Raw genomic sequence first — 24,490 nt, 5'->3', positions numbered from 1 at the left:
CTATTAATATATTTAAAATTATGTGGTTAAGCAGTATGTACCATAAGAGATAACATGGCAGTCAGTCATCCCTTAAGCACCTTGCATTTGAGGAAAGTAAAAATTGTGCAATAAAAATTTCTAGTATTGCTAAGGTGAGCTGTCCCATTCCAGTTAATTGGTTTTGAGCCCTTACAGCCTCCTGCCCTTAATCACTTTCCAGCTGACGTCAATTAAGTCAAGAAGGGCTCAGGGCTCAGGGCTCAGGGCTTATGGAGGACATTGAGATTGGACCATAGGTCTTAAGTGGACCCGGGTAAAGTGTCCCCCCTTGCCCCGTCCTGCTGCTCCGTCATCCCGTCGCGCCGGAAAAGGCAGAGCAGTAGAGGAGGCGTTTCCCTCCGACAACACATCAGCTGCAAATTTATGCAAAACAGTAAAAAGCACTGAAGCTGCTGCTGCTGCTGCTGCTGCTGCTCCTCCACAGAGGCAGAAAACAGCACCTACAGCGGGCTCCAGGGCTGCAGAGCCGCTCTCAGCCGACCATCTGCGGGCAGCCGGTGCAGGAGGAGGGGGAGAAACCCGGACCGGGGACGGTAAGCACGAACCGAGAGCCCCCCCGTGAACGAGCCAGACAGCAGGCACGGTTAGCGGGATGCTAGGAGGAGTAGCCTCCGGTCTGAGATAAAACATGGAGGTCTGAAACATGGAGGCCAGCTGCTAACACTAGCTCTGTGTGTGTTACTGAGAGGATGGCTGCAGATAGAGAGGAGCCTTTTATTTACTGACTGCTGCTGCTGGGACAGGAGAGTGTGTGTTTGTGTATGTGCGTGTGTGTTTGTGTATTTGTGTGTGTGTGTGTGTGTGTGTAGGAGGATGAGGAGGAGGAGGAGGAGGAGGAGGAGGAGGGGGGGGGGGGGGTGATGATGTACAGATAATGCAGGGATTTTAATCATACAGACCAGACTGAAATAGGTCAGAATTACTCCCAGAGGATGTTTAAAACTACAAAAGAAGGAAGAAATTAATTTATAACATTAAAAATGAAATAACTGTGTTTTTTAGAGCAGATCAAGATGTGTTTGAAATGTGTTTGCACTATGGAGGATGAAGAAAGTCTTGGACCAGATTCTAGTCATTTAAAAAAAAAATTTTTTATCCCATTCTTTTAAAAGGAATATGAATGTGCATGACAATTCAATCTGATGCCAGTGAGGAAAAGTAATAGTGCTTACCTTGCATGTCTTTGTGGAGTTGTGCAAAGATGGCAGCAGTTTAAAGTGTGTTTTAAAGGTGATATATTATGCTCATTGCTCATCAAAATATATTGGTCTTAGAGGTCCCCAAAACATGTCTTTAAAGTTTATTGCTCATAAAAACACTTTGAAATCAGATTTTGGTCTGCCTGTAAACCCCTCTTTGTCAGCCCTGCTCAGAACAGGCTGTTTTCTGTGTCTGTGCCTTTAAATGAGAATGAGCTCTCTGACCACGCCCCCTCAGGAAGTGGGTGTGGCCTCGGCTGTCCAGCACGTTGATCTAATGTTTACATGTTGGCTGAATATACACGGCTGCTCACAGACCCGCGTTACTTCAACCCTCTGAATCTGATCCAGAATCTGATCCTGACGGAGAGGCGCCTGCAGCAGGACCTTTCTGAACCATTAGTCACAGATTTAGTGTTTCTTGTTGTTTTATTTGTCAGTATGTCGACGTGTGTCTTGGTACACAGCTACGAACATGTAGCTATGTGACTATGCTAACTAGCGCTAGCACTTCTCCATGAAAAATAAAACCGACCTTTGTGACATGCAAGGGACACATATTTCCGGTAGAGAACCATTAAAAAGTCAATTTTGCATGATATGTCACCTTTTAAAGTGTGTTTTAATCTCTGCTGTGGTGCGTTCAGGTGCAGCTTTGAGGAGAACAGATAAAATCAGACGAGCTCACACCTGGCTGATATTCTCTCCCTCTATGAAATGCAAATCTGCTTCTGAAACCACCATTAATGTCTGGACTCACATATGTGCATATGTTGGGGTAAAAAAAAGGTCATGTAATGAGCCAACTACCTCAGAGCAATAGAACTTAAAGAATGTTGTATTATGTATTTTTAGTCGTTCATTCAAGTGACGCTGAAAGTAGTGATGTCAGTGCAAGTAGGAAACATCACCTCCACACTGCTCAGCGTCTCCGCTCTGAAGCACAGTGTGTGTGTGTGTGACAGCAACGTTGACCATCTGACCGCTGGTTTGCAGTCAGAGAAAGTGTTGTTTGTGTGTCCGTCAGTGTGTGTGTCCGTCAGTGTGTGACTGATGGACGCCTCCTTGTCTCTCCTCAGACGTAATGGAGACAGACGGAGAGCAGAACCAGCAGGGGGCCTCGACCAATGGGAGCGCTGCATCGGGGACGAGTTCTCGCCCCTCTCCCATGAATTCGATGTCTCTGTATGAGAGGCAGGCTGTGCAGGTAGGTGTGTGTGAATGTGTGTGTATGTTGGGACTGAGATATGGTACCAATCAATTCTTTGATGTGAGATGTTTTTTTTGTGTATATATATTTTATTAATTTTCAAAGTGGACATCAACAACAACAACAACAAAAAAACAGAAACCAGAAAGACTAAAAAACAACAACAACACACATCAGTACAAGACAAAGAAGATAAAAGACGAAAAAGACAGAGCACCAAAACAATCCACAAGACAAGAAGACAATAACCCGACAGCCCCCAGATCAAGACTCACAACCACACAGCAACACCCCATAGCACATGCCGCTCAAGTAGCAAAACACACACTGGCAAAGAGGTAAACATATACACGGCATCATGCCACAAGCCCTCCCCAGAGAAGGAGAGGGCAAACGGCAGCCCGCCAAAACAGCAAAAGGAGATGGGAAAATCCAATTCTTATTTATAAAATAGGGTTCAGGTTGAGAGGCACCCAGCCTTTTGTAAAAAATCTGTAATTTCATAGGGTAGATAAACTAAGACTGGTTGCCAAATTTCAAAAAAATATTCCCTTTTAACTTTGCAGAGAGGCTCTCTATTGGTATAACCTTGTATATTTCTCTGTTCCTCTGTGTTACAGTTGGTGGTTTGTCTTTGATCCACTGAAACAAGATACACCTTCTTGCTAGTAATAACAATTTCATTAGAAGGGTGTATTGTGATGGATTAAGATCTAGTAGACCATCTTGTGGAAATCCCAACAGAAACAGTGCAGGTTCAAGTTAGATTGTATTTAAGATTGTATGTACCTCTTTTCTGACGTTTTCCCAGAACCATGCTATCCTAGGACACTGCCATATTAGGTGAAAGTAAGTTCCCACCTCCTTCTGACATTTCTTACAGAGTGGAGATATATACAGTGGGGCAAAAAAGTATTTAGTCAGCCACTGATTTTTGCAAGTTCTCCCACTTACAAAGATGAGAGAGGTCTGTCATTTTCATCAGAGGTACACTTCAACTACGAGAGACAAATGAGAGAAAAAAAATCCAGGAAATCACATTGTAGGATTTTTAAAGAATTTATTTGTAAATTATGGTGGAAAATAAGTATTTGGTCAATAACAAAAGTTCAACTCAATACTTTGTCATTGCAAACAAAGGTTATGTTACAGAGGTCAAACGTTTCCTGTAAGTCTTCACCAGGTTTGCACACACTGTAGCTGGTATTTTGGCCCATTCCTCCATGCAGATGTCCTCTAGAGCAGTGATGTTTTGGGGATTTTCTATGGGGTTGAGGTCTGGAGACTGGCTGGGCCACTCCAGGACCTTGAAATGCTTTTTACAGAGCCACTCCTTCATTGCCCGAGCGGTGTGTTTGGGATCATTGTCATGCTGGAAGACCCAGTCACGTTTCATCTTCAATGCTCTCACTGATGGAAGGAGGTTTTGGCTTAAAATCCAACGATACACGGCCCCTTTCATTCTTCCCTTATCACGGATAAGTCCTCCTGTCCCCTTTGCAGAAAAACAGCCCCAAAGCATGAGGTTTCCACCCCCATGCTTCACAGTAGGTATGGTGCAACTCAGCATTCTTCTTCCTCCAAACACGACGAGTTGAGTTTTTACCAAAAAGTTCTATTTTGGTTACATCTGATCACATGATATTCTCCCAATCCTCTTCTGGATCATCCTTAAGCTCTCTGGCAAACTTCAGACGGGCCTGGACATGTACTGGCTTAAGCAGGGGGACACGCCTGGCGCTGCAGGATTTGAGTCCCTCTCGGCGTAGTGTGTTACTGATGGTAGCCTTTGTTACTTTGGTCCCAGCTCTCTGCAGGTCATCCATCAGGTCCCTCCGTGTAGTTCTGGGATTTTTGCTCACCGTTCTCATGATCATTTTGACCCCTCGAGATGAGATCTTGCGCGGGGCCCCAGATCGAGGGAGATTATCAATGGTCCTCCCACAGTTGATTTATTCACACCAACCTGCTTGCCTATTGTAGATTCACTCTTCCCAGCCTGGTGCAGGTCCACAATTTTCTCCCTGGTGCCCTTGGACAGCTCTTTGGTCTTGGCCATGGTTGAGTTTGGAGTCTGACTGTTTGAGTCTGTGGACAGGTGTCTTTTATACAGATAACCAGTTCAATCAGGAGCCATTAATACAGGTAACGAGTGGAGGACAGAAGAGCTTCTTAAAGAAGTTCCAGGTCTGTGAGAGACAGAAATCTTGCTTGTTTGTGGGTGACCAAATACTTATTTTCTACCATAACTTACAAATAAATTCTTTAAAAATCCTACAATGTGATTTCCTGGATTTTTTTTCTTCTCATTTTGTCTCTCATAGTTGAAGTGTACCTCTGATGAAAATTACAGACCTCTCTCGTCTTTCTAAGTGGGAGAACTTGCAAAATCAGTGGCTGACTAAATACTTTTTTGCCCCACTGTATTAGAGCTACATTTATTTAGAAATTGAGGTGTGCGTTGAATCCTATGGAGGATTCTCTACTGGCTTTCCTTTAGACGATTACATGTAAAGATTTTATTTGACATTGAGAATATCTTTGACCACTCTTTTGAGAAAATTTTTATGAGAAAAAAAAAGAGATAAAACTGATCCCAGCAGTAAAGTGTAACTCTTCACTAGTTTGTTTTTTGGTTATCTTAAGGGTGGAAATAGAAAAGGAATCTTAAGTTGTTTTATTTGAATTTTTGAAATCAATTCTTTTATTGGGTTGACAAGTTGTCCATCCAGAGAAGAGAAATAGCGAATTAATCAAAAACAGATTTGATTACTAATTGCCATCAAAGAGGGTTTTAGAGATGATAAAAAAAGAGATACATGTCCATCCATCCATCTTCCTCCGCTTATCCGGGTCGTGGAGGCAGCAGTCTCAGCAGGGCCAATTCCACCTGCTCTTCTGGGAGGATACCAAGCCAGTGTGTCCTGGGTCTCCCCCGTGACCTCCTCCCATTTGGACACGCCAAACACGTCCAGGTAGCATCCTGACCAGATGCCCGAACCACCTCATCTGGCTCCTCTCTATCCGGAGGAGCAGCGGCTCTACTTTGAGTCTCTCCTGGATGTCTGAGGTCCTGACCCTCTCTCTAAGGCTGAGCCCAGACACCCTGTGGAGAAAGATCATTTCGGCCGCTTGTATTCGTGATCTTGTTCTTTCGGTCACTACCCACAGCTCGTGATCATAGGTGAGGGTCGGAACGTAGATTGACTGGTAAATTGAGAGCTTTGCCTTCTGGCTCAGCTCCCTCTTCACCACAACAGACCGGTACAGCGTTCGCATCGCTGCAGACGCTGCCCTGATCCTTTAGTCAATCTCATGCTCCCTCCTTCCCTCACTTGACCCCAAGATACTTGAACTCCTCCACTTGGGGCAAAGACTCTCCTCCGACCTGGAGTGGGCAAGCCATCCTTTTCTGACTGAGCACCGTGGCCTCAGACTTGGAGGTGTGGGAGATATGTTGGGGTTTTTTTAAAGTTGTGTTTTTTGGGGCATTTTTGCCTTTTATGACCGGGCAGCTGAAGAGAGACAGGAAACATGGGGAGTAGAGAATGGGGGAAGAATCAAACCAGCGACCTCTGTGACGAGGGCTCTAGCCTCTGTATGTGGGGCGCTTAGACCGCTACGCCATCAGTGCCTTTTTTCTACCTTGAGCGGCTTATTTTAAAAAAGGAACTTGGTCAAATGAAAGTAATTTGTTAGTATTAGTCTGTCCCAAATATCTGCTTAATGTGGTTCCAGATAAAACACCTTCACTAAAGCGCTGTTTTTCTTAAAGGCACAGTACTACTTCTTCAATAAATATATAACTCCAGTAAAGTCTTGACTTGATGAACTCGTACGAAACATCCTCTTTCACGTGACGGGAGAACAGGCCGTTTTCTTTCTCTGTGAGCAGAGCTGCTTTTTTGTATCGTAGGAGGCTGCACCTGTTTGTCTTCCTGTGTGAGGATTTATGAGCCGACTTTGATGCAGAGTGAGTGAAAGATGGAGGTGTAGGTGGAGATTGAGTCTTGCTGGGTTGATGGAGTCTCTGTGTAATTTTCTCAGGCTTCTATCGCCCCGCTCAGCCATCTGTCTTTGTCAGCGTGCACACACTAATCCAGCCCGCCACGCTCGCTTTCATCCCTCAACTTATTACTGTACCAGCCTCTGCTCATACATCAGGCAGCTGGTACCCCCCCTCACACACACACACACACACACCCTACCTCCTCTGCTCTCCTTTCTCTTACTTCACTTCCTCCCTCACTCATTTTTCATGGCACCCCACTTCCCTTTTTTATAAGTCCTCTTCCATATTTCTTCTCTTCTGTCCTCCTTTTTGTGGTTCTGTGCCACCATGTTCTCCATCTCTTTTCCTTGACCTGTCTCCTTCCTGCTTTCTCTCTCACTCATCATGTCCTCTTTATCTCTTTCCTTGTCTGTCTAACTGCCCAATGATATATTTCATCTCTCCTCTCCTCTCCTCTCCTCCTCTCCTCTCCTCTCCTCTCCTCTCCTCTCCTCTCCTCTCCTCTCCTCTCCTCTCCTCTCCTCTCCTCTCCTCTCCTCTCCTCTCCTCTCCTCTCCTCTCCTCTCCTCTCCTCACTCTCTCTTCTCCTCCTCCCTCTCTCCAGGCCCTGCAGGCGTTACAGAGGCAGCCTAACGCAGCTCAGTATTTCCAGCAGCTAATGCTGCAGCAGCAGATCAACAACGCCCAGCTGCAGAACCTGGCAGCTGTGCAACAGGTAAAGGTGCGTAAAGGTTCTTAACATTAAATATGTGTCACACTGTGGAAGGTCTATTTTACAACTCTTTTAAACAGCAACAACTTAATAACAAAGGCTGAAGAAGGTCAAAAGTAAAACAATATAATAAAGTTTAGCATAAGGCCAGGATCATCATCGTTTTTGAGCCAAGAGCAAATATGAGTTTATGAACATTATCATGCAATCTGTCAATTTAAGATGAATTGAAGTGTAACACCAAAGGAAGTGAAGCCAAACTGATGCATCATGGGTTTTGTCATATACACAAATGGATAAAATTGTTGTTGGCCTTCCATTGAAGAAAGAAAAACCCCCTAATGGTCCCTGAAATAACTTGAAAACTGACTCTGACTCAAACAGAGAGGCCAGCTTCATTAGTTTGTGTTTTAAAATGATTCTGTTGAACCACAGTTCAGAAGCAACGTCTGATTTTTGATAAGTTCATTTCAGTAAATTTATATTTATTATTACTTCCATCAGCTTCGAGTTATTTCAGTGACCATTTTATGTTTTTCTTACTTTAACGGAACGGTACCAACAGTTGTGTCCACGAGTGTTTACAGGATCTTATTCTGAGGTTTAGGGTAGATTATTGTTTGTATATTTTTTGTGGTGTTATTTTTGTTTACGATAGGGTTTATCGTGGGGTCGGTTAATAAGGTAATTCCAGAATCAGAATCAGAATCAGAAATACTTTATTTATTCCAGAGGGGGGAAATTCAGTCATTCCAGTTGCTCTATACACAATAAGTTATACAAATACAATAATAAGCTGTGTAGAAGAGATCAGGAAGAGGGTACTCTGGTGGTCTGTCTGTAGTCTCGCTATGGCAGCGTTGAGAACGTTGGACACCGTAGTCGGTTTGGCAGAGGGGAGATGTAAACAGCTAAACAGATACCAGAATGACATGTGAGATTATGGGTCATGAGTTAGGGGCGGGGATAATATGTTAATTTAGTCCACCTGTTTTCTTTTGTGTGGAGTGGAAGAGAGGGGTGAGCTGGGTCTCTGTACTTTTTGTTGACTGCTATTTTTGCTATTTTTGCCATTTTTGCTATTTTCTTTGATCACCTGTTTGTGCACTTTATCATGAGTTGATTAAACTTTTTCATTATTAAAAGGTTAAGATGACTTTTTTTGTACATCAGTGATTTTTGCTTTTGGCACATCAGACACTTAACCAGGCACAACCTCAGCTTCTCAGCGGCTTTTGGCTCTTCGTAGTCACTGCCTCTGTATTGGCCATTTTTAGTAACCTGCAAATAAAATGTGACCGGTCCTGAAATTTTCATTGAACATTAAATTTAAAAACAATTTTTAAGCTGATTTAGAATGGTGTCTACTTGCGATTTACTTAAGACCGTTTGACTAACTTTGCATGCTCATATGGGTAAAAGCTGGAACTCAATCCACATAGTAAAGGTCTATTTTAATCCCAGTTTAAACATTCACTGTACATGCCATGATATTGATCATTTATGTATTGTTACCCGCCTTTCCAAACAGCCTTTTGTCTTTAGGGTGAAGTTGTCTGTTAGCTAAAGCTCTGTTCTGCTCCTCACCTCTCTGATCAGGCTACTCTGGCAGCCAGTCGTCAGTCCAGTCCTTCCAGCAGCAGCTCTTCTCAGACCACCAGCACCACAGCTGTAAGTGCTCATTGTCATGGCTTCTCTCAACTACCAGTCCCATTAAAATGCACGCACCAAAACAACTTAATCCCAACTCGCTCATTATCATTTTTTCAGGCCAGTGTGACCTCTGGATCTGGATCCACAACCAGCAGCCGTCCTTTGGGCGCCTCGGCAACATCCACCATCAGCCAATCAGTGCTGCTGAGTGGGACAGCAGGGGGACAGGGACAAATGTACCTGAGGGTGAGTTAGACTGTCTTTATAGACTTGATATTGACTAAGTATTCTGACATTTAATATTTTAAACACTGCAGAAAGTTAGACTTAAAAATGTTAAACAATCTGCCAACAGGACAGGGAATAAAACTAGCTTACAAGACACAACTTTTGAAAAACTGGCTTAGCATTTAGGAGAATATGCTTCAATTTCAAACTGCTTTATTCCCTTGAATCCACAGAGAAAAGTAGCATAATGTGCTTTAGATTAAATAACCCTGATTCAGAATATTTGATCTTCCTGAGAGATCAGTTCTCATAGTGCACCAGTTTTATAAAGACGTTTTTTCCCGCTCATTATGTTCCAGATTAGTACTACAGAGACGTGAGTCTTCTGTTCGGTTCATGCTAACCTGCAGATCTTACCTGTCAGCAGTGTTGGTTAACTTTCAGTGGGTTTGTTGTCTGCCCTGTCGTCCTCTGCAGGTTAACCGCTCCCTGAGGGCGCCCATCTCTTCACAGCTCATCTTCATGCCCGGCAGCACGGCGACAGCTGCAGTGGCCACAGTTACTCAGCAGCCTCAGGCTCAACAGCAGGAAGCGACACCGGCTTCTTCTTCTTCTTCCGGCAGCCACTCGGATAACGACCAGGTTTGTTGGGTTCACACTGGTTCTTTTAAAATAGTTTTACATTCAATCTTTTCCATGAGTTTACTTCACTTTTTCCACTCCAGGTGCAGAATCTAGCGATGCGAGGAATGTCCGGTCCCAAAGGAGTTGGCGTGAAAACAGAAGCCCCGGAGAGGAGTGAGTCAGGTGAGGAGGAAATGAAAGGAGACCTGAAAATTGCATGTTTCTAATTTCAGATTAGAGTCTGATTGTAACTTTACATCCTGGCTTAGTGAGGGAAAAATGGCCACCATGTGGACACAGAAATGGTCTGATTCTGTAGATCTCTCAGCTCTATGGAGTGTTTAGCATCTGTCAGCATCTCTGTCTCAAATGTGTACTCTTTTGATTTACTTGCGCTAATTTTATCAGCATTTTTAAGACACATTTAAGACGTTTAAAGACACAGCAGGAACATTTTGTGGCAAGAAATCTCACAGAAACCCACTGTGCACTTTTATCTCTACTTTAGTCAATCAATCAATCTTTATTTGTGTAGCGCCAAATGACAACAAACGTTATCTCAAGATGCTTTTACAAACAGAGCAGTCTAGACCACTCTATGTCAAATTATGAACAGAGACCCAAGACAGGATAAGACTCAGTCTTACCCCACCTTAATCCATCATGAGCATTCCACCTCACAGTATTCAGCTAGTTACAGCGGCGAGGGAAAACCTCCTTTTAACAGGCAGAAACCTCGAGCAGAACCAGACTCATGTTAGACAGCCATCTGCTGAGACCGGGTTGGGTCTGGAAAGAGGGATAGAGGAGAATAAGAGAGAGAGGGAGCGGTGATAGTGATGAGACGAGAAGTAGTAGCTGTTGTAACTGGAGGCTCAGAGGAACCTACGAGACAAGGGAGCTCAGGGACTCCAGAACGGTCTATGGTTAGTAACTTTAATGGGACAGGGAGAGTTAAAGTAAGTGATGAGGGGGTTGGGGGTGGAAGGGAGTGAGATAGGATCCCAGTGTGTCAGTGCACCAGTTCCCCTGGCAGTCTAAGCCTATAGCAGCAGAACTAAGAGCTGGTCCAAGTCTGATCCAGCTCTAACTATAAGCTTTATCAAAAAGGAAAGTTTGAGGCCTACTCTTAAAAGTAGAGAGGGTGTCTACCTCCCGGTCCCTGACTGGTAGATGGTTCCTAAGGAGAGGGGCCTGATAACTGAAGGTTCTACCTCCCATACTACTTTTAGAGACTTTTCTCCAAACAGACAGACATGCAAAAGAATATATTTAAGCTTTGTGCATCCTTTAAATCTGTTATTGTGGGAGTGAATGCTGGACATTCCCTCCAAATGATTTGTTTCAAGATTCTGAAGTGCAGATAAAATGTGACATTCTTTGTTTTTCTTTTTGTAGCTGCTTACTCTCTGGTCCAGCCCTCCCCACAGTCAAACTCCCAGTCCCCCAGTAAACCAAGCCAGCCTCAGCCCCACCCCCCCCACATCAAAATCCCCACATACCCTCAGCCCACCAACCTGAAGGCCCATTCTTCCTCCTCTGGTGCCTCCACCTCCTCCACGTCCTCCATCCCTCTCTCCCAGCTCCTTCTTCACGGGACCCGGACTCTCACCACAGGGACCACAGCTCCGACGGCAGCACACACACTCCTCCTTACCTCCTCTGCAGCAACTCAGTCCCACGGGTATCCCGTTGGCACTGCGACCATCAAACCGGCGGTGAACGCTCAGACTCTGGTGGTGCAGCCGCTTCAGAAGACCTCGCTCAACAACGAGAAATCAGGACACGGCAACGGACCCATCCCTATCCAACCTAAAACTCTGCAGGGGCTCCGTCTGCCCCTCCAGCTTCCCTCCAGAAACCCCCCTCCCATCCTACCTGCCCCGCCTCCCGTCAGCAGCTCTGCCCAGACTCTGCAGCCGCCACACATCCCAGTCCAGATTGTGGGGGCGAGGCAGAGCACACTAGGAAACACACAGGCTCTGGCTCTGGCTCGGGGCAGCTGCAGCCAGGACGGAGCCGCCGTCCTCAGCAGCTCTTCCAGCCTGCTCACCATGGTGGCCTCCATCGCTTCCAGGGAGGCTGGAGTCGTAGGCCGAGGGATGGGGCTAAAGACACTTCATTCCCCCCAGGAGGCTCCCCCGCTGGCTCAGGTGCCTCAGGTGCATCCACAGGCCAATCAGAACTCCGGACAGAGTCAGAATGGGGCCCTGGCACCAGGCCCCGCCTCCTCACAGTCCTCTTCTGTTACCTCTCCTCCCTCCTCCCTGTCTCGCTCCTCCCTCTCCCTCCCCCTGGTGGCAGAGGAGCAGAGAGACGCGTCAGCTGTAACAACAACTAACGGAGACTCATCAGGAAGTCAGACGCAACAGGTCAGCCACTAATAAGCCAAAGTCACCTCTCTGAGAAATGTTGCCTTCAAAACTCTGGATTATTTGGGGTTTATGGTTTTATTCATAAACACTGCTAGTATCTTGTCTTGTCTTTACCCATCGTATCGTTTAGTTTCTTTCTCTGTTTATCTATTAATTGAAACGTACTTGTTTTCAGGGGAAGCAGCTGAGTGGATCCCTAAAAAGAAAATCAGACTCCAATTCAGCCAACGATGAAGATGGCCCCTCCCCTCCACGGCTACAGCCAATCAGAGACCACCCATCAACACTCTCAACCAATCCTGTCGTAGCAGGTAACAACATAGGAACATCAAAATACTCATGAATAATAAATTAAACATGTCTATGATCAGTTCCAGCGTCTCAGATCAATGTAACACAAAGTTTACCTTTCTATCGCTCCTCCTTTTTCTCCCCAGCCTCTGAAGCTCCGCCCTCTGCCCCCTCCCCGGTGTTGACTGTGTCCCGCGGGGTCTGCGGCCAAGGAGAGAGAGCTCCTCCCCCCCAAGCGGTGGTCAAACCGAACGTTCTCACACACCTCATTGAGGGCTTCGTCATCCAAGAAGGGGCGGAGCCTTTTCCTGTGAGTGCATCATGTGACTTGTAGAAATGCATTTTAAGCGTACAACGATTGTTTGACTTTGGTCTGCTGGTCTGAACTTTATATGTTCTACTTTTCACGTTTGATTGACAGGTGTGTGGTTCAGTTAAAGACTCGACTGGTGAGGATTTAACCAATGACAGTCTGGACACGAACCAATCAGAGACTCTTACAACAGCTACAGGTAATTGCTCTGACAGTCTGATTGCTCCATATGGGCCTATCATATTCTATTATCACTATTAAATAGTACATAATAGTGAGCTTCAGACACTCACGGCCAAATTCCACCAGATCCGGTCCGTCTCCGATCCGTCACACCACTGGATCTGATAGGTTTCTATTCTAGTCAATGTGTTAACTTCCACTGGATCCGCTCCGTTGCGCCCAGGCTGTGTCTCTGATCCGGCAGGTCAGAACGCAACAGATCAGATACGCAAGACTTCTATTTGTGCCGGATGCCGGAGCATGACGCATCAATCTCAACAGAGCAGATGGAGCGGGACAGGAAGTCAGGTTTCACCAAAACAAAATAAAAACATCCGGTTAATTTTCAGAATAAAACACTCTAAGAGGAGGAGAGGAGGGAGGGAAATAAATGGGTGAGGATTATGAGACAAAAGCTGGGGAAAAGTGTGAGTGTAGAAAGTTGGACAGGAGAGGAAGAGTTCCACATCTTCTTTCCTACATCGCTACCCTTCTCCCTCACTTTCCCTACCTTGCTTCCTCTCTTTCCCCCTTTCCTCCTTTCCTTCAACTTCTTCCCTAGTTTCCCCCACTCTACCTTTATCCTGTTTTCCTCCATCATCTTTTTCTTTCTCCTCCAGTGTTGAAAAATAGAGCTCATGCTGAAGTACCAAAAAACATGCAGTACCCCGAGTGTCCACTTGAGGCTGACTCCAAAAGTGAGTCAGACCCCATTAGACTCTGTTAAATGTGACTTTTTAAGGCCTGGTGCAAAAAAACAAGGTTCTGTCTTTATGCTTCATAAATGTTGTCGCAAAAAATAAACAAAAGGTGATTTTTTTAAATATTTCTTGAACATTTTGACGATTTTAAGATATTTATAATGAAAACATCCGGTTAATTTTCAGAATAAAACACTCTAAGAGGAGGGGAAGAGGGAGGGAAATAAATGGGTGAGGATTATGAGACAAAAGCTGGGGAAAAGTGTGAGTGTAGAAAGTTGGACAGGAGAGGAAGAGTTCCATCTCTTCTTTCCTACATCGCTACCTTTCTCCCTCACTTTCCCTACCTTGCTTCCTCTCTTTCTACCATCCTCTTTTCCTTCAACTTCATCCCTAGTTTCCCCACCCTACCTTTATCCAGTTTTCCTCCATCTTTTTCTTTCTCCTCCAATGTTGAAAAATAAAGCTCATGCTGAAGTACCAAAAAACCTGCAGTACCTCGAGTGTCCACTTGAGGCTGAGTCCAAAAGTGAGTCAGACCCCATTAGACTCTGTGTTAACTGTTACTTTTTAAGGCCTGGTGCAAAAAAACAAGGTTCTGTCTTTATGGTATATAAATTTAGTCGCAAAAAATAAACAAAAGGTGTTTTTTGAAAATATTTCTTGAACATTTTGACGATTTTATGATATTTATAATGAAAACATCCAGTTAATTTTCAGAATAAAACACTCTGTGTTATCACCAGATTGTATTTCACTTAACTACAACAACAAACCGTCATGATGAGCGGAGCCAGGCCTGGAGTCAACAGGTCAGAGGTTTTCAGAGGACCAGAAAGACAACATGGATGAGTAGAGGAGGAGGAGAATCCTTGATTCAGAAAAACCTTGGTCACTTGACTCCAGCTGTCCTGCGGTCCTGCTTCGTGCTGCGGTCTGAAAACGCAAATGGTGGGTGTTGACGGACGAGAGAGCACGGATCTGGTGGAAGTCCCATGTCCCCGACATGTCAAATAGCTACTTCAGTGACCGGCATATTTCTAATTTGTGAACTCTCATCTGTGAGGTTCTACAGAGAGGATTAATGTCTATAAGGTTGCTTATTTGAGAACATATTTAACATATTTTTACTAGTCATAACATCCTGATATTTGGTTTCTCACTTCATATGACAAGAAGTGTCAAACTGCCTCGTGGGGAAGCAGTAAGGACATCGTGTACAGCTAACTGCTCCAGCTCATTAGCGAGTTAACCTTGCCAGATGTTATATAACATGGATATAGAGGGCTGGACTTACAGTGTGTACTAAAGTGTAACCTTTGTTTGTCACCACAGGAAAACACTGAGGATTTTTAATTACAGGCTGTACACACTATGGTTTAGACTGAGTGCTAAAAAAGTCAGTTTTCTGTGCTGTCATGTTGTCTCAGTTTTTTTGAAGTTGAAAGCACAGTATTCATATCTTCACCTCTGCTCTGTTTCTGTCCCCTCAGTGCTGAAGTGTGAGTACTGTAAAAACTTTGCTCCTGCCAGCCAGTTCAGAGGCACCAAAAGGTTCTGCTCCATGACTTGTGCCAAGAGGTACTTCAACATGCATGAAATCTAAGATATGCAGTGGGAGCCATCTTAGAAAAGACACTCTGAAGCCACTGATGCCTTATCTCTCGCTCTGGAGAGGCTCAAACTGCTACAACAGAAATGCAACAGAAATAGTTTTTACTGCACGCTCATTTAGAGGAAAAGTGTGTCAGCAGGGTTTGGATTCTCAGGTGGCTGCAGCTGCATATTTAACAGCATGTTTGTTTACTGTTCTCATATTTAATTATTCCTTTAAACACCATGACAGTGCCATTTCATCCACTTTACTCTGCACAAAAAGGCATGTTCATTTACGTCTGTTCTCCAGCTCAGTTAGATGATTTGACTCTCCATAAGAAGTCTGTTGTATTTATCCTCTCATGTGTTTCCTTGTATGAACAATGCACTGTCTGCATTGCTTCTCTGCTCTGCTTTGCATTCATCTCTTTGCCCCTCTACATGTGTATGGATGACATACACAGTGCGGCGCAAAGAGATCAGAACTGTATGTGTTGCTCGTCTTGGCTTCAGTACCGTATATGTCACTCTTTGTCTACGATACAGTATGTATTGGTTCCCCAGGTACAACGTCAGCTTCAGGCAGCACTTCAGCGTGCGGCAGGGTCACGGTCACGGCGCTACAGATCAGGATCATGGTCAAGGTCATTTCTCCAACTCTGACGAGGAGGGAGGAGTAACCAGGCGGAGGGTTCCCCGCAGGACCAGCTCAGAAATAGCCAGCGCCAAGATAGCAGGGAGGCCGATACCTGTCAAGGTGAGGGGGGAGCAAACACGTCACAAACACTTCACACCTGGATGGACAGATTCATGAGTCTTAATCTTTACACTGGCAGGGTCTCATCATACAAACTCACATGGTGGACATTTATTCAGATTCAGGATCAGACAACTTTATTGATCCCAAGAAGGGCAATTCATTTATAGCTTACCATACAACATTTAACATCTACAACACATCCATCATATACACTGCGTGCACACTTATTAGGTAAATTGCATTTTTGTGAATATTTCAAAAACTACATCAACAATAGTTTTCAAATTTGTGAAGAAGTAAGATAGTGAATGTATTTCTTCAACTGTGTGGTTAAAATGATGCTTTTCGTCTGTATTTTAAAATAAATGCAGAATCTGCAGAAATGTGCGTGCCAAATTATTATGCAAGTTGGTGATAAGAGCATGTAACTTGTGAAAATTAAAAACTAGGCACCATTTTAAACGTTCTGTTGATTGAAAATAATATTTACTACAACTGTTTTCAAACTTCAACAAAAACAACATTTTTTTTTTACATTTGTTACAAAATAAAACTGTTAATGTCTTTGAAACATTTCAAATCTAAAGTGTTTCTCAAATGTCCAAATAACCTCCTTTTCTTTCAGTGAGGGTCAGAGGTCACTGTAAACTGATTTAGTGAGGTTTCTGATGACTTCTCTGCTGACTCTGTGAGCTGTACCTTGTATGGTTTTCCAAAGAGGCTCTTTTGAGCTGTATTTTTTGCCATTACTGTAAATTATCTCCTTTTATTATTGACCACAAGTTCTCAGTCGGGTTGAAATCAGGTGAGCAGGCAGGCCAGTTTTAGACTTTAACAGTTTTATTTTGTAACAAATGTGAAGAAAACAGTTGTTTTTGTTGAAGTTTGAAAACAGTTGTAGTAAATATTATTATTTTCATAAACAGAACGTTTAAAATGGTGCCTAGTTTTTAATTTTCACAAGTTATATACTCTTATCACCAAGTTATATACTCTTATCACCAACAGTTCATATGAAGTGTAATAAATAACTGTAAGATAAGATAAAGATTAAAAGACAAGTCATACCAATGTTATATCAAATGACTAAAATGACTACTGTCTGAGTTTAAAAGCCTGATAGCAGACAGGATAAAAGATTTGGACTAAGGCTGGCTGGGATTGAGCCCAGGCCAACAACTTCATGGGCCAAATCTGTACCCCTTAGAATATTTATGATAATAGTAATAATCTTTATTTGTGTAGCACTTTTCTAAACAAAGTTACAAAGTGCTTCACAGAAAAACACAAAAATTAGCAAAGAAGAAAAAAAAATATATATATAATAATTATATATATATATATATATATATATATATATATATATATATATATATATATATATATATATATATATATATATGAATAAATAAAGGAACTCCAAAGGACTAGATTGCACAACGAGACATCAAGACCAGAATAACATGATTTTGGAGGTGAGAAGCTTTTTTCAGTATGTCTGTTTCATGTCTGTCTGCCCCCTAGTGGCCGTAAGTAGGAACTGCTGCTTTACCTTACAGTCTGTGATGCTGCCATACTGTGGTTTGCTGTGTCCTCAGATGATCGTATTCATTATTATTGTGACATCAATTAATCAGTTAATCAATCAATCTTTATTTGTATAGCGCCAAATCACAACAAAAGTTATCTCTGGACGGTTTTACAAACGGATCAGGTCTAGACCGTACTCTATGTTCTATTATTAACAAAGACCAAACATCAAGACAGGATAAGGCCTCAGTCTTATCCCATCTTAGTCCACCATGAGCAGAGCACTTTGCAGTATTTAGCAAGTTACAGTGGCAAGGACAATCTTCCTTTAACAGGCAGAAACCTCCAGCAGGACCAGACTCATGTTAGACACACATCTGCTGAGACCGTGTTGGAGAGAGGGATAGAGGGAGATGAAGAGAGAGAGAGATGATAGTGGTGAGATGGATAGTAGTAGTTGTACATTACGAGCGTTACTTAGTGCAGCTTTAATTTTGAAGCATATTTTCACACACAGTCAATCCGGTGCCATCAAACGTTTTCACCGCCAGCTGCTGAGCCGTTCTTCTTATCTTGCTCATTGCGTCTTCTCCCCTCAGTGCCGCTCAGAGTCCAGCCATTCAGACGAGGAGTCCAGTGGAGAGGAGGATGAAGATGACCCAATGTCCCTCTCGCCCGCCTCCTCGGCCTCCTGCCACCAGCAGCAGGTGCCTCCTCCTCCTCCGATCCCGACGGAGAACTCTGCCCCCAGCTGCCTGCCCGCGAGCCCCACTCAGTGGAGCGTGGAGGAAGTGTCGCAGTTTATTTCTTCTCTACAAGGTTTGAGGAAGTGTCTGAACTCAGAGGATGTTCAAGTTGACTTATTATCTCTTTGTAAACAACATAACATCATAAACTAGTTGCAGCTCAAGTCCTCTACGTTGAATCATGCACTTTTCTTGTTTTTGTATCTGTAACATTTTTGGTTCCTCACTTTTGTTCAGATCCCAGTCTCAACCATCTTTGATCCCTTTGTTTCTTCCTCCACTTATACTCCTCTTCCTCTTCTTCACAGGCTGTGAGGATCTCGCCCCCCAGTTCCTGTCACAGGAGATCGACGGACAGGCTCTGCTGCTGCTGAAGGAGGAGCACCTCATGTCCACAATGAACATTAAGCTCGGCCCCGCCCTCAAGATCTGCGCCCACATCAACAACCTGAGAGACTGATGCGGGCGTTTTCACAGATCTGCATTGTTCAAAGTCAAGCCCTGGACATTTACCCCCAAACTCCTGCTCAGAGTCCAGTTCAAAAAAAAAAAAGGAACTGGTTCCAGAGAGGTCCGAGTCCTGCAGGTGAATGAGAGAGGTACAGTTCATACAGGCTCTTCAACTCGCACCGGGGGCTGCAGCACTTACATCTGGTGTGGATTTCTTTTCCCTTGAGCACACGTCACTGTGGCACTTGTAGAGGATTATTGTCATTCTTTACACATTGTTCATGCGTTTGAGTTCTTTCAGATGACCTGCTACATACAGGAGCAGATCAGAGTCCCCTATTCTTCTGCTAAAAACAGCACTACAGTCAGAGACAGCTGTTACCGTCACTGTTAAAACACCCGGAGATGAAAGTTTGAATGTATTTAACCAGGGTGAAGGTGAAAGTGAGAACTTGCACAGGATTACTATTTTTATTAAGTTATGTACAAATAGGCCTTCCCCTCTTTCACTTATTTTACCTTGACTGTGCTTTTCAGATTTCAGTTTTCAAGAAAGAAGCTCACAGACGACCGCACCTTTCTATTTGTCTGTTGTTTCTCAGCGTACTGGAGAAGTAGTTTAAAGCATTCACTCTTTGCTTCTTCTTCTTCTTCTTTTTCTACTTCTTTTTGTTGCCTGTGAGATCAATCTTAGTTCTCTTTTAACTCAACACTGTTTGGTTTTTCTTTGAGAGTCATTTTGAGTCCAGCTCTGCACCTGATGAAGACATTCTGCATCAAATTGAGACAGATGCTGAAAAACAAGTAATTTAAATCGACCCTAGACTTATAACTCTTCTGTTTTTTGTTTTGACTGATACATAGACGTTGTATCTAAAAGGGTATTTTGAAATGAAAGCCCTCTGATGAATAATAACTCACTGTTAGAAATGTTAGAGCTGTGTGACTTCTCTGACATGGGACTTCCACCAGATCCGTGTCCGGTCTGTCTCTGATCCGCTGCATTCCGAGCAGGAGAGTCGGACAGCTGGAGTCATGTGACCGAGGTTTTCCTGTGGTAATTACTAAATCAAGGATTTTATCGACCCCTGAAAACCTCTGACCTGTTGACTCCAGGCCTGCCTCCACTCTAAATGACATTTTGTTTTTATAGTTAAAGGTGACATATCATGCAAAATCAACTTTTTAATGGTTCTCTACCTGAAATATGTGTCCCTGTCTACAAACCCCCCCAAAATGAAAAGAATCCATTCTGCCCCTGTTCTGATTTCTCCACCTTTCTGTAAATGTGTGCTGAAACCAGCCGTTTCAGTTTTCAGTGTTTTTCATACGTCACAACGCCATCCGGTCTGTAACAGGAAGTCAGAGCTCGGAGCTTGTTCAGCCCATAGACTGTATAAAATACAACTCAACCCCTCCTCCGTTTTTCATTCCCTGCACACATGTGTGCTAACAAGGAGCTTAGGAGGGAGGCATGCTAGTTGTAAGCTGTCTTAATAAACATTAAGGTCGGTTTTACTCCCCACGTCTGCAGATTTGAAGATCTAGTGGATGATTTTTATTTATCATGGAAAAGTGCTAGCGCTAGTTAGCATAGCCACATAGCTACATGTTGGTAGCTGTGTACCAAGACACACGTCGACATACTGACAAATAAAACAACAAGAAACACTAAATCTGTGACCAATGGTTCAGAAAGGTCCTGCTGCAGGCGCCTCTCCATCAGGATCAGATTCTGGATCAGATTCAGAGGGTTGAAGTAACGCGGGTCTGTGAGCAGCCGTGTATATTCAGCCAACATGTAAACATTAGATCAACGTGCTGGAGAGCCGAGGCCACATCCACTTCCTGAGGGGGCGTGGTCAGAGAGCTCATTCTCATTTAAAAGCACAGACACAGAAAACAGAGTGTTCTGAGCAGGGCTGAAAAAGAGGGGTTTACAGGCAGACCAAAATCTGATTTCAAAGTGTTTTTATGAGCAATAAACTTTAAAGACATGTTTTGGGGACCTCTTAGACCAATATATTTTGATGAAAAAGAGCGTAATATGTCACCTTTAAGTTAAAAACGATCTAACGATTTATTCTGAAAATTAATCTGATGTCTTCATTTTGTTTTGGTGAAACCTAACTTCCTGTCCTGCTCCATCTGCTCTGTTGAGATTGATGCGTCGTGTGCCGGCATCAGGCAAAAATAGAAGTCTTGTGTATCTGATCTGTTGCGTTCCGACCTGCTGGATCAGAGACACAGCCTTGGCGCAATGGAGTGGATCCAGTGGAAGCTAACGCATTGACTAGAGTAGAAACCGATCAGATCCGGACCTGTGACGGATCAGAGTCGGACCGGACACGGATCTGGTTGAATTTGGCCGTGAGAATAGGCGTTTTGAAAGGTTGTATTTTTATTTCTAATGTTATTTAAATATTAACAGGGTATAGATATAGTAAAAGGTGCAGGACTAGAGTCTGAACAAATCCCAAATCTTTCAAGGTGCAAAAAAAAAAGTTCATATTTGACATTTTCTCACAGCTTACCTTGATTTAACGTACGATGAAACAAAAACACTTTTTCAAAATCCGCCAGAACTGCAAATAATCCGACACTGTTTTCACTTTAATACACGTTTGCTTCGTATCTTTGGGATTTTTTGAACAGATAACTTTTTGTCTTTTAAAAAAAAAAAGAACCTGAATCCTCAAAATCTGTTGATGTTTTATCAGACGATTTGTCTTTTAATCTGATGGTACAGCCATCTGCCGATCTTTACAAAAAGTGAATTTTGAGTAAAGGGTTAACGTCTTGGGCTTGATTTTGTGAAGTTTTTTTTTTTTTTCAATTAAAAGAGATGCTGTTACTGATGAAGAATGAAAGTAAGCTCCAACTGTGATGATAAGCTTTGAATTGAAGTTACTTTAAGCTTTGTTCATGGACAAACCAGGAAGTCTGTGATGAAAAGAGGCTGGCAGCCACATGTGGACCTACGTTTTGGATGGATGGTGTAAAAAATCTGAATGAGTGAGTGAGTCGGCGTGAATGAGAAGTCCTTAAACTATACTGTAATAAGTGTAAAATTTGCCTTTATATTTAAATGCACATTTGTTTGCTGGACTGCCTTGTTTAAGCTTTTTACTGTAGGAGTTTTCTCATGTTCTCTCTCTGTGAACCTTGTGGCCTTTCTCACTAGTCTAGGTTTAGATGATGATTGTGTGTTTTTTAACTGCTTTTCATATCATTCCTTGTTTTTTATTAGTGCTTACTTTTCTACAATTGTTATTTCAAGCAATGACATCTGTTGCCTTTCCCAAAAAAGTGACTGAATAGTAGCGACCTTGATCAAGGAAACTTTCCGTCTTCCTCATAGCTTCGTCACATAGCGTGTAACTACCAACAGTATTTACCTTTTTTTTAGCTTAGCTATCTTTGGCTTTATTGTTAGTGACTGTGGCTGTTACAGTATTTTATTTCAAAAAGGGTAATAATCTTTGTTAGCTGTGTGTTGATGTGTCAGTCGCCCCTGGATTTTGTAGTGTTTAAATCAGCAGGTCCCTCAGCACATTGTGAAGACCAAAAAAATATATATTTTGTATTGCGTTACAAGGCTGTGATTACCTGTCATTTGTTGAAAATCAGACCATTTTGACTGTTGGTTCAATTAGTGTTATCCCAAAAGTAGCACTTTTCTCACAAAACAAAAAATAAAACCCTAGATAAGACATTTTGTAAAAGACAAAGAGTCCAAGAATCAAAATCTGATAGCTTGCAATAATCAAAAACCTGCAAAATCTTGGAGGGACTGAGTTAGATGGGAGAGGCTAACAGTACTATCTTGCAAATAAATAATTAAGGAACTGTTTTAAAACTCTGGCACATGTGTATTTATTCTGGATAAGGAACGGAGCTGGCCATAGTTTCAGACTTAAACTCTGCAGTCATGCACAAATCAGAACGTGTAGCTTTCAGATAACAACAAAAGTCAGCATCCTTTGTGGAAAATGACTGAGTTAACCGTTATTCTTTTTGCTTATGCAATGCTGTGATAGAGACTGTTGCATTTGCAGTATTCAAAGGTAGCAGACAGGAGGTTTGGGTCTGATAAGAAGTAACGTTTCCTGTGTTCCCAACAGTGACGACGCAAGATCTCTCATTCAAGGTAAAGCTTCTTCCCACCTGAAAGTGCACAAAAACACAGTACTACTTATTCTTCTGTTTAATGTTGAGTGGGAACCAGCGTTCAAGACAAACTCCCTTTCCAGTGGTTGGGGGGGATGTGGTTGTGATGCACCTGGACACATCATCAGTGATGTAACCTGGGGTCATTGGGTGTTTCAGGTCTTTCAACAATCAGACACCCTCAACCAGGCGACCCAGCCGGGATTGATCAAGCCCCGGCTTGTGTCCAGGTAGCTCTACCCCACCCATGGGTCTCTTCTCCTGATCCACAGCCACCTTGAAGCAACTCTTGCTGCCTCTGTGGCTGACTTGATGGCCCTTTGCCTACTGCTTCCTGTGATGCCGAGCATATTGTAGGCCCTGCATAGGGACTGGCCCACAAACCCTCTGCATCCCACCTCAAAGGGCTCGCACCTTGCTCGCCACCCGTTGCTACGGCATTGTTCCACCAGCTCGGTGTACTTTGCCCTCTTCCTCTCATTGGCCTCCTCAATGCGGTCCTCCCAAGGCACGGTGAGTTCCAAGAGACTGACCTGCTTGGAGGTTTCTGAGATCAGCACTACGTCTGGCCTTACCGATGTTCTGGCAACAGTTTCTGGGAACTTCAGTTGCTTCCCCAGGTCAACTTTCAGCTCCCAATCCTGCGCCGTTGCTCGCAGGCCAGAGGAGGTGGTCCTGGCAGCTGATGTAGGCTTCTCCCCAGCTCTGACAAAAGAGATTGTTTTCTTCACTGGGCGGAGGCGCTTGCAGTGGTTAATTCCAGCAGCCAGCAGTAGCGCCCCTCGCCCAGGGCTTTTGAACAGCAGCTGAGGATGTGCTCCAGGGTCCCTCTCTTCAGGCACAGAGGGCACGCTGGTGACTCAACCATGCCCCAGGAAAACAAGTTGGATGGGCTTGGCAAAACGTCATAGACAGCCTGTATTAAGAATTTAGGGGCTCAGCTTTCCACAGCTCGGTGTAAATATATCAAAGTTTTATCATACATTTGTCTGCGACCTTGGAATACTGCACCTGCAACCGTCTCTATCACAGCCTTACATAAGCAGAAAGAACAGTTAACTCAGTCATTTTCCACCACAGCTTATCGTTTCATGGTTCATAAAGAAGACGTGTAAATGAGGGATTCATTATTTATTGTGCATTAGTATTGTGCCCTCATACTGTTTTTAAGAGCACCCCATATTTCTGCATATGAAGAGCTTTGTATAAACTCTTGTCACAGTTAAAAGTGCAGGGAACTTTTTTTTTCATTCTTTTAGTTAATGTTAAATAAAAGACATATTTACAATCCATATATTACTCTATTAACATATAAAGAAAGTGTGCTTTTCAGTAGTACGAAGCTGACTTTTTAAAGTGTCCTTCATTAGTTCTTCATTTCCGTAGCAATCATCATGATTGTGCGATTGTCTCTAAGCCAAATGGCGGTAACACTCTCAGCCAATCAGAGCACAGCATAGTTGTACGCCTCTGCATATCCCGCCTCCCTCAGGTACTTCTCGATGTTTAGTGGTTCAGGCACTCTGAGAACTGTCCTCCCGTTGGCTGATTGCTCTCCTGCCTGAAGTTTTCTAATTAGGTCCCTCATGGTGAGACGCTGCTGGGGGTTCCAAGTGCTACAGGACCTGATCATGCCGTACCTGTAAACAAAGGAGA

General features: G+C 43.5%; 2 protein-coding genes across 3 annotated transcripts in view; both read left to right on the top strand.

The window, feature by feature from the left end:
• The first annotated feature begins 295 nt into the window (after positions 1-295).
• On the top strand, positions 296-22,523 carry LOC117828525 (polyhomeotic-like protein 1). Of its 2 annotated transcripts, none has more exons than XM_034705719.1 (15): positions 296-575; positions 2,321-2,448; positions 7,068-7,184; positions 8,775-8,846; positions 8,946-9,074; positions 9,534-9,698; positions 9,782-9,863; positions 11,079-12,052; positions 12,231-12,366; positions 12,493-12,656; positions 12,768-12,858; positions 15,076-15,163; positions 15,725-15,935; positions 18,068-18,287; positions 18,523-22,523. In XM_034705719.1, the coding sequence occupies exons 2-15, from the start codon at positions 2,326-2,328 to the stop codon at positions 18,672-18,674; spliced, it is 2,724 nt and encodes a 907-aa protein (XP_034561610.1). In that variant the 5' UTR covers positions 296-575; positions 2,321-2,325; the 3' UTR covers positions 18,675-22,523. The 2 variants fall into 2 exon arrangements, with proteins under 2 accessions (XP_034561610.1, XP_034561611.1); XM_034705720.1 differs by having other exon boundaries at positions 7,068-7,178; positions 15,743-15,935; positions 18,523-18,692.
• Positions 18,703-24,490, top strand: part of LOC117828551 (chloride channel protein 1-like) — a 72,641-nt gene continuing 66,853 nt past the window's right edge. The window contains exon 1 of the mRNA XM_034705763.1: positions 18,703-18,813. The gene's annotated coding sequence lies outside the window, so the exon portion shown is untranslated. The remainder of the gene's footprint in view (positions 18,814-24,490) is intronic.

The sequence above is a fragment of the Notolabrus celidotus genome, chromosome 16 (genome assembly GCF_009762535.1).
Source record: "Notolabrus celidotus isolate fNotCel1 chromosome 16, fNotCel1.pri, whole genome shotgun sequence".
Classification (NCBI taxonomy): Eukaryota; Metazoa; Chordata; class Actinopteri; order Labriformes; family Labridae; genus Notolabrus; species Notolabrus celidotus.
The sequence above is the reverse complement of the archived record's forward strand: the minus strand, read 5'-3'. Positions and strand labels throughout refer to the sequence as shown.